Source organism: Saccostrea echinata, unplaced genomic scaffold (genome assembly GCF_033153115.1).
Source record: "Saccostrea echinata isolate AGI-Se365-2 ecotype Australia unplaced genomic scaffold, CSIRO_AGI_Sech_v1 ptg000010l, whole genome shotgun sequence".
Taxonomy (NCBI): Eukaryota; Metazoa; Mollusca; class Bivalvia; order Ostreida; family Ostreidae; genus Saccostrea; species Saccostrea echinata.
In genome coordinates this window covers 11029163-11043465 of record NW_026889759.1, presented here as the reverse complement: position 1 = coordinate 11043465, position 14303 = coordinate 11029163, and the positions used below count along the sequence as shown (strand labels likewise).

At 34.2% G+C, this 14303-nt stretch overlaps 1 protein-coding gene across 1 annotated transcript in view; it reads left to right on the top strand.

Annotated features, from left to right (window-relative positions):
- The window catches only part of LOC133184388 (uncharacterized), a 67029-nt gene that overhangs the window by 32289 nt on the left and 20437 nt on the right, over positions 1–14303 (top strand). The window contains exons 35-48 of the mRNA XM_061319442.1: positions 109–188; positions 1167–1359; positions 2127–2366; positions 3773–3906; positions 9605–9801; positions 10292–10422; positions 10565–10681; positions 11039–11179; positions 11346–11511; positions 12086–12328; positions 12633–12898; positions 13190–13324; positions 13574–13669; positions 13972–14178. Of these exons, the coding sequence (XP_061175426.1) occupies positions 109–188; positions 1167–1359; positions 2127–2366; positions 3773–3906; positions 9605–9801; positions 10292–10422; positions 10565–10681; positions 11039–11179; positions 11346–11511; positions 12086–12328; positions 12633–12898; positions 13190–13324; positions 13574–13669; positions 13972–14178 (2346 nt within the window). The remainder of the gene's footprint in view (positions 1–108; positions 189–1166; positions 1360–2126; positions 2367–3772; positions 3907–9604; positions 9802–10291; positions 10423–10564; positions 10682–11038; positions 11180–11345; positions 11512–12085; positions 12329–12632; positions 12899–13189; positions 13325–13573; positions 13670–13971; positions 14179–14303) is intronic.

The window sequence follows — 14303 nt, the reverse complement described above, 5'->3', positions numbered from 1 at the left end:
TTAGATGTTGACATTTGATCTTTAACAATCAGAAAGAATTGAAACCGTTTTTACTAAGGGTATGTTTTTTTTTCAGTTTAAATGATATGCTGTTGTGGTTTGTTGTAGATGATTACTGGAGCCCCTGGTATGACATGGGTCCTCCAAGTGCAGGAACAGAATCAGAAAAGAGAGCACAGCTGTCCACTGTAAGTAACACATGTACATGTTGTATTGGGTATGATTGAAAGAGTATGGAAATGATAGAAAATTAAGAAAGTATGGAAGGTTAATGAATTTGTCTGTTCAAATAGACTTTAATAATCAAAGCAAATGAACCATTATTATAATTTATTATACCTCTACTGTAATTACTCTATATAAAATTAATACCATAAAACTGTCTATTTCCACGAGAAGAGACTATTTCCCTCATCTGAGGACTACTCCCTGGAAAATCAGAGCTACTCCCTGGGACTACTTCCTCATGAATATTTATTAGTAATTTTAACCAATCAAAGTGTTCAGTGGGCGGAGCGTTTAAGAAATCTCGAGTCTGTGACGTCATGTTATTAGCAATGTAACTATGACGTCAAAACATTTCGACATGCGATGTCAAAATCATACTTGGATTCTAGCAAAATGAAGACAATGATAATTCTTTGAAATGTCAGTGAAAATACTTTTTAAAAATAATTTAATTGTTTTAGGACATGATGCATTACTTATAACAATGTGTTAAACCGCATGTATTTGTGATTTTGCCTCTACATTGTTTTTTTTTAAATGTCGGAATGTCTGGTAAAAAAATTAAATCGTCTACGATTGTTTCGGTATAATAAAACAGTTATGGAATGGGAACTTGGGAAATAGCAAATTTATGGTTCCCCTCGGCAGGAAACTATTTCTCTCGGCGGCTTCGCCGCCTCGGGAAATAGTTTCCTCCCTCGGGGAACCCTTAAATTTGCTATTTCCCTCGTACCCATTCCATAACTGTATAATAGAGAGATAAACAAAAAATACTAAAATTGATCACTCCCACTTATCCATCTGTGAATGTGTTGTTTCATCCAGTGAAAATGGAAGAGGACAGTACATAAAAGGGCTGAAATATCCTAAGCCTTTTGTTGTAGCTTTAATATTAATTCCATTAAAATATACTGCAGTCATACTGTTATCCTTTTCAGTATGGCGTAAATGTCTGCAATGGAACAGTTCCAATTGCTGCGGAATGTCGTGTTGTTGGTTCTGGGGTATCATCATCACAGACTGGGAATGTGTTTTCTATGGCGTGTGGAGTAGAAGGAATTGAGTGTACAGACCAACAAAATAATCCCTGTGATGACTATGAAGTACGCTACAAGTGTTCTGTTTACAAAGGTATGAACCTCCCTCCATGGGTGTGCCAGTAGGAGGAGTCTAACAGAGAAACACATGCCCTTTATTCAGTAAACTATATCCTGTTAAGGCCGGGACTTAATTATTAGTGAAAATAATATTTCAGCACCTTTCACACTGCTGCTTATCTGCTAAGTCAAGTAAATACTATATATAAACAAAATAAATTCATATAGAAGCTAGGCTTCAAATGCACTTATTTATGATAACACTAATCAGTTTTTGAGGACAATTGCACTAAATTTTGAGTGTTAATACAGTTCTCCACAAAATGTTAAGTCATATACAACTCAATACTTTTTTATTTCACCACAAAATCAAATCCCCTTGAACCAATTTTTTTTGGTCAACCCACAAAATTTTGACAGATTTAGAAAGTAAATGATTTTACAGTATTTGTCTGTGATTAATAGACCTAGTATTTAAATAACTACACCATCACAATTTCTCAACGTATCCATACATACTTGACAGGGATTGACATTCCTTCTCTATGGATGTGGAGTTAGATAAAACAATAGTTTGACTACATTTGCATGATATAATTGTATATATCGATCAGCTTTTATCTGTCCACAAAAATCTTGTATATTGATGCTAGGACAGTAAAACTCGTTTAGTACGAACACGGATATAGCGAATTCACACTTCTTGTTTTTAATTACCATGAGGTAACTTAATGTGTTTGAACCCTAAGTGCCAGTGTTTTGCCAGTTTAATGCAGTCTTCTCAAATGATTTTTTTTACAGTGTTTCCAGGTGGTACCTGTAATGTAAAGAACTACTGTTCATCAAACCCGTGCAAAAATGGAGGATTCTGTAATTCCAGATTTAATGACTTTACATGTAGTTGTCCATCTGGGTACACTGGCAAGCTTTGTCAGCATGACATTGATTCTTGTGGCCCATCTTCCTGTCAGAATGGTGGCACCTGCTATGATAAAACAGGTAGCCAGGGATATGGATGTACCTGTCCTGCAGGTTATTCAGGTAAATATAGTGATTTGTATACTTGGTTTCTATTGTAATTTCAATGATTTTGCATATTTAGCTATGGCAGGGGAATTTTCAATAAAATGTAAGATAATTTTTTTTAAATTTATAAAAAAAAAAAACAATTTTTAAAAGATCAGTGTAACATGCTTTACTGCTGAAAGATACAGTCCTTCTGATAATTGTGAATTCTTAGGACTGTATGGATTACAGTCCTTCTGATGACTGTATGGATTTCAGTCCTTCTTATGACTGTATGGATTACAGTTCTTCTGAGGACTGTATGGATTTCAGTCCTTCTGATGACTGTATGGATTACAGTCCATCTGATAACTGTATGGATTTTAGTCCTTCTGATGACGTATGGATTACAGTCCTTCTGATGACTGTATGGATTACAGTCCTTCTGAGGACTGTTGTTGTCGTAAACTTTTCATGTTTTTATCTTCTCCTCCAGAACCACTGGGCCAATTTCAACCAAACTGGGCAAAAAGTGTCCTTGGGTAAAGGGGATTCAAGTTTTTACAAATGAATGGCTCTCCCTCTTCATAGGGGAGATAATTAAGAAATAATGAAAATTTGGTGGTATCTTTTACAAATCTTCTCCTCAAGAACCACTGGGTAAAAAAGGTTGAAACTTATATGAAACCTTCTTTACATAGTGTAGATTCAAATTTGTTCAAATCTTGACCTCTGGGGGTAAGATGGGTCCACAATGGGGGATCAAAGTTTTACATAGGAATATATAGGAAAAAGCTGAGAAAATTTTCTTCTCAAGAACAGCAAAGCCATGTTTAGTCAAATTTTATGGAAACATCCTTAGGTAGAATAGATTTCAGTTTGTTCAAATCATGACCCTTGGTGGGTAGGGTGGGGCCAAAATGGGGGAAGTTTTACATAGGAATATAAAGGGAAAAAAATCTTGAAATATTTTCTTCTCAAGAATAAAACATCTTATTGAGTCATATTAATATGGAATCATACTGAGGTATTGTAGATTTAGGTTGGTTTAAATCATGACCCCCGGGGGGTAGGATGGGGCTACAATGGGAGATCAAAGCTTTACATAGGAATATACAGCAGAAAAAATCTTGAAAATTTTTCTTCCTAAGAACAACAAAGCCATAAATAGTCATATTATTGTGGAAGCATTCACAGGTAGTGAAGATAAAGATTTATTCAAATAATGACCCCTGGGTATTGGGTGGGGCCACAATAGGGGATTAAAATTTTACATAGGAATATATTATAGGCAAAACCTTTAAAAATCTTCTTTTCAAGGATAGGAAAGTCTTATTTAGTCATATATTTAGTCATGTGAGTGATTGTACTGTATATATTTTGCAAGTTGTGATATTCATGTCCTTTTGGAAATTGGAATTTAATGTTGGTTATTATTTCAGGGGATGTATGCCAGAGCAATATTAATGAATGTGCCTCAAATCCCTGTAGTCCTGAGGGAAGTCTTGGCTGTGTGGACAAAGTCAATGATTTCTTCTGTAATTGTAGACCAGGATTTACAGGAAAGAACTGTTCTGTGAGTATAAAGAGAGGAAATTTTTAAGCTAATGTCATTATGTTGGGTAAATTCAAATTTATTCAGACAATGGTATCTTGGGCTGGGTGAATAAATTTGAAGTTGAAAGAGGATTATATCAAAAGAGGGAAAAATGTTAAGAAAATGTTCCAAAAAATGAAGCTGTTGTCAATCCACTGTTGAGGCCATTAGGCTTTTGTTTTATATTTTAATTAAGCTCACCTGGGCCAAAGGGTCAAGTGAGTTTTTAGGTCACCTGAGTCACTCAGGTGACCTATTGCTATCCGTTTTTGTCCGTCGTCGTCAGTCGTCCGTCGTGCGTTAACATTTAATCATTTTCAGCTTCTTCTCTGAAACTGCTCAACCAATTTCAACCAATTTTGACATATAGCATCTATGGGTGAAGGGGGACAAAAATTGTGAATTTCATGGTCCCTGCCCCCTGTGGCCTGAGGGGTGGGGCTAAAACCACCAAAATTAATGCAATCTTTAAAAATCTTCTTCTTTACTCCTGGACATCAAGCAGTCAAACTGTTGGCATGATTGTAATAAGCATTGAGCCCTCTACCAAAATTGTGAAATTCATAGCCCCAGGGTCAGGGGTACTGGTGCTAGGGTGGGGCTATATAGATCATATAGTGAAAGTGCATTATTTTTTTGAAAATCTTCTTCTCTGCTCCTGGGTATTAGATAAACTAACTAAGTACATAGTTATAATGAGCAAGACTGCCTCTTCCAAAATTTTGAATTTCATGGCCCCTGGGTCAGGGGTTCTAGTGTTTAGGGCGGGGCTCTATTGATTATATAGTGAAAATGCATTATATCTTTGAAAATCTTCTCCTCTGCTCCTGGGTATGAAATAAAGTAACTTAGTACATAGTTATAATGAGCATGGCTGCCTCTTCCAAAATTGTGAATTTCATGGCCCCTGGGTTAGGGGTTCTAGTGTTAGGGCGGGGCTCTATTGATTATATAGTGAAAATGCATTATATCTTTGAAAATCCTCTTCTCTGCTCATGGGTATTAAATAAAGTAACTAAGTACATAGTGATAATGAGCATGGCTGCCTCTTCGAAAATTGTGAATTTCATGACCCCTGGGTCAGGGGTTCTAGATTTAGGGTGGGGCTCTATTGATTATATAGTGAAAATGCATTATATCTTTGAAAATCTTCTCCTCTGCTCACGAGTATTAAATAAATTAACAAATTACATTGTTATGATGAACATAGGTGCTTCTTTCAAAATTTTGAATTTCATGGCCCCAGGGTCAGGGGTTCTGGTGTTAGGGTGAGGCTCTATTGATTATATAGTGAAAATGCATTAAATCTTTGAAAATCTTCTCCTCTGCTCCTGGGTATGAAATAAAGTAACTTAGTATATAGTTATAATGAGCATGGCTGCCTCTTCCAAAATTTTGAATTTCATGGCCCCTGGGTCAGGGGTTCTAGTGTTAGGGTGGGGCTCTATTGATTATATAGTGAAAATGCATTATATCTTTGAAAATCCTCTTCTCTGCTCATGGGTATTAAATAAATAAACTAAGTACATAGTTTCATGGCCCCTGGGTCAGGGGTTCTGGTGTTAGGGCGGGGCTCTATTGATTACATAGCGAAAATGCATTATATCTTTGAAAATCTTCTTCTCTGCTCATGGGTATGAAATAAATTAACTAAGTACATAGTTATGATGAGCATAGCTGCCTCTTTCAAAATTATGAATTTCATGGCCCCTGGGTCAGGGGTTCTGGTGTGAGGGCGGGCTCTATTGTTTATGTAGTGAAAATGCATTAAATCTTTGAAAATCTTCTTCTCTGCTCCTGGGAATGAAATAAACTAATTAAGTACATTGTTATGATGAGCATGGCTGCCTCTTCTAAAATTGTGAATTTCATGGCCCCTGGATCAGGGGTTCTGGTGAAGGGGGGGAGGGGGGGGGACTCTATTGATTTTATAGTGAAAATTCATAATTTCTTTCAAAATATTTTTTTCTACTCCTAGTTATAAAGCAAAGAAACAATTGTATAGTTATGATGAGCAAGGATGCTTTTACAATTTTTTTTTAAACTTATGGCCCCAGGGGTTCTGTTGTTTCTCTGAAGGGGGAGGGGGGGGGGGCTCTATTTGTTAATATAGTTAAAATGTGTGAATTCTTTGAAAATCTTCAACTAATTGCATAGTTATGATGATGAGGGTACCTCTTCCAAATTTGTAAATTTTCAACATCTGGACCATTTAGTCAAGTGTTCTGGTCCTGGCCAGGGCTCTATTAATTTGTATTCTATTGAGTGAAGTTATTCCCCTTTGCCATTCACTTTTGATAATTAATCACTGTAGATAATGTATTTGAAAGGTTAATAGAATAAGAGAATTGTGCAAGAACATTTATTGTATAATATAAAAAGTACTTTCATAGTTTTAATCATCAGGTAGACTTGGAAATCATAGATGAATAAAAATGAAACAAAAATAACTTGTCTTCTTAAATGTTCTTCAAAGGCCAAATGAGGCCAATGTGAGAGGTAATAATTAGGGATGTCAACGAATATTCGAGTACTCGACTATCGTTCGATCATACTGACTATCGACTAAAATTTCTTTAGTCGGTTATTCGTTAAAAATGTGTTACCTGAAAGTAATTTTTAATTCAAGGTAATAAACTTGGATTCGCCCATTTCATTTATATACAGATCAATGTTCTCGTAAGTAAAACTCTGGGTATGGTTTAACTTTTCAAAGGAAATTATTTGTATGTTGATTTATGTTCGGCAAATATGCCTCCAAAATCTACAGTTTTTGGAATACTTTAAAGGATTTCAGGATGAAAAACAACTTGTACTTGTATTCTGCAGTGGAGCATATGATGTATCATATGCCGAATCCGTCAAACATACATGTAGTAAACACAGTCTTCAAGTGAAACTTTTCTTAAGTAAGTTCTCTACAAAAAAGCCAAAAAAAAAAAAAAAGGCAGAGCCAGAAAGAAAAATGTTGCTATCACAAACATGATTATCAAGGATTGTCTACCAATTATCGTTGTAAATGGAGAGGACGTTCAAGAATTGCTTGGTTTTGTAGATTCAAATTATAAAGTTTCAACCTGCAATTCTATAAGATCTGACGTAATGCAACTATTCATAAAGAATAATTAAACAGCTAGCGGTTACAAAATTGTAAATACATGTAAATTGGGGGACAGTTATGAGCGTAATTAAATGATGTTTCTTTCCAATATTAATATCATGCAGTCTTTTTAAGATTGTATTGATTATTTGCACGAAATCTCATAATTAAAATTTATCGCAAGCTCTCTTTGTTTTTATAAGAGACACGCTTTAATTGTTTAACAGTCAAAGGTCACTGACACGACATGCACAAATGGCTTTAATTAACGAATACATATACTATCTTTATGAAAAGAAAGGACAAATGCAAGTATTTGATATCCTGCATTTGGATAAAATGTGCATTAAATATTATATTAATTTTGAAATCAAATGCATTGGATAAATGTAAATGTACAGTATTTATTGTACTATGTAAATGTGTATGTTGTATAATGGTGATAGCGTAGGTTAAATATTGTACAACTAGTCTATAAAAGACAAATAGTGAAAATGACATGAAAAATTAATTTAAATTTCAATGAATATTCGACTATCGTTCGACTAAAGCCTCCGACTATTCGACTAAGCTGTCCGAATAAAATTGACATCCCTAGTAATAATATAGACATTTGGATAAAAGTTTGCATGGTAATAGTGATAAATGGGGGACAGATAGAAAGATACTAGACCAATTATTTTGTTGATCTTAATCGTACAAATCTTCTTGTTATTGGGCAACAATTAAAGCTTCATTTATCAGTTTATGGATCCTCTAAATTGTTGTACTCAGGTGACCGTTAAGACCCTTGGGCCTCTTGTTCTGATTAAATTTTGTCTTGTTCTAAACTTTTCACATTTTAATCTCCTTGTCCAGAACCATTGGGTCAATTCTAGGGATGTAAAAATATTTATTTTCCGTAGTCAATTGCATTATTCAAATGGTAGTGGAATATTCGGAACATTTTCTGAAATTGAATTTTATTTCAAACTTCACTGGTGTATGACATATTTATAACTCTATTGATCTATAAATCTATTGAAAAAGTAACATCAAAATATTAATGCAAGGTGTGGATAGCACGATGATATGAAATAAATGTATACATCTTCTCCAAAATGTATGATTTTCCCATCAATCAAATTCATAAATCGGTCTGTACAATCAGTTTTTATTTTTGAAAGCATTAAAAATTGCCAGCCAATATTTTTTAAAGCTAATTATGAAATAAATTGTGTTTGGGGGTGGGGTGGGGGGAGATCTCGCACTATGCACACATCAGATGCCTGTGATATTGCTAAACAGTTATGTCCTCTACAAAAATTTAGAATTTTTCAATATAAAAAAATTGTATATGACAATTTCATAACAACTAAGTTTATTTTTAAATATAATTTTTGGAAAGACATTGGATACTGCTTAATTAATTTAATTATTGATTGCTTCGGCTATCAAAATGTCCTTAAAATGTAAGCTAATTGTTTTAATAATTATCAAAGTGTCAAAACATGTCATGGCTATGATGTGTTCCTTGCATTTGAACAGTCTAAAAATAACAAAATATAATTGGTACATGGTATAAGATCAAGTCCAATTAAGAACTTTACAAACACAGCCCAGTATATTGATAGATAATTTATTACAAAAACAGCACAGACAGTAACTGACAAATAATTCTGGTGGTAGTGAAGCACTTCCTATAAGTAAAATGGTAAGTAAACCGTTTTATGTTGTGGAAAATTATCTTATCGACTGTCTCTGGGGAAAGACGTTTTTCCAATTTTGAGATGAGAATTCCTTCTCATTATCACTCCTTTATTACATTAATTTAATAATAAAATTCAAATATTGCTTCATTATTTGATCGTTGGTCCATTTCATTAAAAGTTGAATAGTCAACTATTTGTTAACATCCCTAGTCAATTTCAATAAAACTTGACAAGTATCGAGTATCCGATCAAATTTATTCAATGCAAGTGTCCTTTGGTAATGCAGATTCATATTTGTTAAAACCTAAAATCTTTAAAAATCTTCTTCTCAAGAACCACTGAGAAATGATTACCTGGTATAGTCATATTACGGTTCAAGCATCATATTTGTTCAGATCAGGGTAAATCATATTGATATACAAAAATTTCCACATTCTGTTGATTCAAGTTTTATCCCAGATTGAATTTTATATGTTACATGTGCATGTGGAGAAAAAAATCTCTCTCAGAACAGCAGGGCCACATATTTGGTGGATTCAAGTTAAAGTAGAACATGAATTGTTGGGGCTAAGATGGGGCCTTTACATGGGGTAAAATTTTCTTAGGAATATATGAAGGGGGGGGGGCTTTCAAAATATTCTATTAAAGCTTTGCTGTTAAGGAATAATGGAGCCAAGGTGACTAGTTGAGCATTGTGACCCATAGGCCTCTTTCTTTCTGTAATCTATCATACAAATAATTTGGATAGTACATGCATACCTTACCAGATTGTTTAAATTGGGAGCAGGGGTGGGTCCATTTTTTTTTCATGATATTTATCAATGCAAAATATGAAATTTAGAATTACCAAAAAGGAGTAGCAACACTAAGGGTATTAACTTTTTAGGTGCCGATTGATGAGTGTGCGTCTGCACCCTGTATGCATGGTGGGAACTGTACAGACCTTGTGGCAGATTTTCAATGCACATGTCCTGAGGGCTGGGTCGGTAAACGATGCCAGATGATTTATGATGAATGCCAGTCTAATAATAGATGTCCCAGCACAGCTCCGTGTATCAACATTTTCAAGAAGTCTTTCTGCAGGTAAAGTAAAGAATTCAGGATTTGGTATAATGTATAATTCAGTTATTTGTCAACTTCACATATGTATTAGTTTAAATGTTGATGAGGACTGACATATAACAAAATGATTTTTCTGGATGCCCCCCCCCCCCCCCCTCTTCCCAAAATAATCTTTCATATACTCTGGCAAAATTAAAGAACTTGAAAACTTGCATATTTAATAAAATAAAATAGTAATCATTTAATTATTTTCTTAAGTTTTTCAAAAAGTGAAAAAAAAAAAAAAATAAAATAAAATAATTACTTTTTTAATATCTTTTTATTTACAATATCTTAATTTCATTGATATGTAGAAGTTATCTGTCAGTTAGGAATTGTCTGGAGATTACTATCTTGTCCACCATTATATTTTTTGTATCACTCAGTAAAACATTGCAAATATTGGATGTTTTTAGTATAAATCTCTATAGAAAATAATTTTTAAAAGGTAACACCTCTCTCTCTGTAACAGCTGCCCTAAAAATACATATGGAGATGTGTGTCAGAACAAACCAGACATTTGTCGTGATGTGAGACCTTGTTTGAATGGAGCTACATGTAAAGAAGGAATCTCTACTTCCACATGTACCTGCCCAAATAATGGTAAGATTTTGTAATGAGGAGTAAAAAAAAGACGGAAAAATTTCTATTCCAAATTCATTTTCGACAAGGGGTTGTAATCACATGGTTTGTTTAACATGATATTGATCCTTAAAAGCTGTGTTTTTTTTATTGTTTTTAACAGACTACAGAGGATTGGGTTGTCAGACTATGATTAGCCATTGTGCTGATCCCAGTAAGTGTCAGAATGGAGGAACCTGTGTTAACCTGGCCCCAGGTTTTAGATGTGACTGCCAACCAGGTAGGAAGCTTTATACAGCTAAACTTGGGTATCTAAAACATGGATACTGTAAATCACTTTTTATTCCCAAGAACTTTATTTTCACGTAATTACCCGAGAGGGTTTGATCTCGAAAATTTCATTCTTGCTTATATTTCTAATAGTAAAGATTATATACGACAAAACCTAGATATTGTGAAAATTTTGTCTTGCTATTATATACCAATCTCGCAAAAATAAGGTGTTGCGAAAATTTGGTGATCTACAGTATATTAAAAACAGTGGATATAGCAAATTGAATTTGGAAGTCCCAATCACTTTTTAAGTATTTTACCCTTAATAATTGAACCCTCCAACATTTATTGCTTTGAATTACAGGCTATGCTGGTGTTAACTGTGAAGTAAATGTAAATGACTGTGCTGGGGTTTCCTGCACTGGCGGCAGTACATGTATTGATATGGTGAATGCCCACTACTGCAGGTGTCCGCTAGGAAAAACTGGAGAGGGATGTCAAAGAAGTGAGCAAGTTTTTAAGTAATAAATGAGAAAAAGAACAAAAAAAAATGCAATTCTAAAACTCAGGTGAATGCTGAAGCTCACTAGTCTCTTGTAGCACTTTTCTCAGGGAGAGTGATTTTTTTTAATGAAAAAAGTGTAATAATTTTATCCTTTTTTTTTTTTTAGATCTGGATGTGAATTATGATATGTACTTCTACCTGACAAAGCAAGATGGATATGCAGCACTGCCCTACCCCATCTCTATGAATGCCGACTCATTCTCTATCAGTGTTTGGGTTCGCTTTTATCATTCCTCCATCACTGGAACCTTCCTCACTATTTTCATTGCAAAGTAAGAATTTGTATTATAGAAGATCTAGGAAATGTGTCATGAACATGTTCAACATTCAGCAAATGTACATAAAATATAAACTGATTTGTTTTCATATAAACTTTTTCTGAAATATTTCAAAACAAGGAAATTGGCATTCAAGTAGCAGGATTTAAAAGGAAAGATTTGAATTTAAGTAGAGTTGATTACCTACACTATGAAAAATTTCCTTCATTTACGATACAGTAAAACATGCTTATAACGAACAAGCTTTTTACAAATTGATGCTTACAGTGAAGTAATTTTCATTCCCCATGGCTTTAAAATATATTATGAGCTTAACAGCTATAACGAATTATGTTTATAAGGAAGCAAAATCATCCATCCCTAGTACTTCATTATAAGGATGTTTTACTGTAATATAATCCCACTATGCTGTTACCTATAATTTTTATTCAATGAAACTAAGCAATTTAATTTTTAAAAGAAATACCATATTTTAAACATGACCAAACTAAAATAACAGACATATGAAATATTCATGTACCAGAATAAATATGACAGCAAAACCTGGAACCAAAATTGATTTCTGTAGGTCAGCCAACAGTTTGACAGGTGTGACAAAGTTCCTTACCCTTGACCACAGTGGATTAACAGTGTATGACAGGGATGGTCAGAATCCACGAACAGCCAAGTATCAGCTGGAGAAGGTGGCTGATGGAAGGTGGAACTACGTTGTGGTGACGTGGAAGAAGGATGGTAGTTTTGATTTAGTGGTAAACAGCTTACGACAGGCTGAGATTACTGCCACCAAATACAATTCTACTTTTGCCAAAAAGTAAGATATTTGAAGGATCTCATATGAACTGTTTAACTTCTGTAGCTCAAACACTGATATGTCAAATAGGGTTTACAGTAATGCGTCAGTGGTCTCATCATGATTATAGAAATAAATTTCGACATGTGTTGATTTCTCGAATATCTTAAAGGTATCTGGCATTTCCAATTTGCTGAAATCTTGGAGTTTGACTGTATACAGCAAATATCCTTGGATCATAATGATAATGATAACTGTTGATATGCCATAATCATTTGCTATTTTCCTAACCAGGGTAATTGTAAGACATATTTTTATTGAACAGTATTTGGGTGACTCTTGGTGGAGACTTTGATAGTTCCATAACTCCAACAGTTGGAGCAGGTTTCCGTGGATATGTAAGCCAGTTGAATATTTACAACAGAGCTCTAAGCTTTGAAAATGAGATGCCTCAACTAATTACTGATCCAAGAAAGGTATTTGATGGAACCATACTACGCTGGAATGAATTCATCTATCATCGAGGTGTACAACCAGTGTATCCATCAAGTGCACAGAAACAGTGTACAGGCAACAACTGTGTAACTTACAGTAAGTGATTAGATTGGGGGAAAGGGGAAATTAGAATTCAAGTAATTTTAGAAAATAAGATGGAGGAGAACTTAACAGAATGCAAGATGAGTAGCTTTCATCATCTCTGCTTCCCTTCTAAATTCACTAAGAGTTCATTTGCATTTTGGTTGAATATGTAGCTTAATTGCTACATTGGCAAAGATATCTAGAACATGTATTTTTTATTTTGGTCATGTTTTATGAATCCCTCTGTATACAAGCTGAAGATAACATAGTTAACTTTGTGACCAATTTAATGTTGCATTTCAGACAAGGTCTACCCCATATTTAAGACTCCCTGTCCTCCCAATGTGTACAAAGTGTCGACAGACAGACTGACTACAGTCACATGGACAGAGCCTATTCCAGAGAGGGCAACATCTCAAGAGAGTACCTATAAATCAGGTATGGAAGAACAAAGCCAGTCCTGTATTATTACATTCACAATAATTAAAATGCTGTGAATTTGTATAGGAGGTTGGATATGACAGTTCATTAGGCAAAGTGCTAAATTGTCAAGGAAATTTTGATTGAAATATTTTTGTACAAATCAAACAAGATATGAATAACTGTATTGTGATTTCCTGTTGCCATCAGTAGAACATAATGTGCAGACCTTAATGTAGCTTGTCTGATTTTGCTTTATTTCCTCAGGAGATACATTTTTATGGGGCAAATACACCAACACTTATGCCATACGTGATGCTACTGGCAGCTCGGTCTCTTGTTCCTTCAACATATATGTTATGCGTAAGTAAACACTTAACGAGAATGGATTTTTTTGTTTTTGTTTTTTCATATAGATAAAGTCCTATCAGATTTTTGTTTTAAAGTTCAAAATATTTTTGAAGAAAGCACGAGGAGTTCTCAAATTATTATAGATGTAATTTCAAAATAGCCAAAAAAAGGTGAAGTAACAAGTAGTAGTAACAATATAAAATCTGCTATCATAAAACAGGAGACAATAATGGTTAAAGTAGAAACAGTAAGTTCCAAAGTAACTGTATTCAGATAAGATTTGTTCACAGTTCTATTGAATATTCTATTTAAAGCTGAGAGATGCGTAGATCCCACACCCCCACATTTAGGAACAAGGACCTGTGAGAGGAGTTATAGCCCTTACATTGGCTGTAGAATTGCATGCTCTGATTCTACTAGAAGAATTGACCGATACACCCCTAAAGTTTACACTTGTGGACCTACAGGGGCATGGAATCCGTCCAACAGAAACATTCCAATTCGCTTCCCATCTTGTGGATGTAAGTTTTTTTTGGAAAAATTAACTGAAGAAAGCATAGACTGTCATACAGACAGAAATTAAATCAAAATTAAAGTACAAACTCCCTATTATACTTTTGTCTATAGTTTACAACATAAATCCATT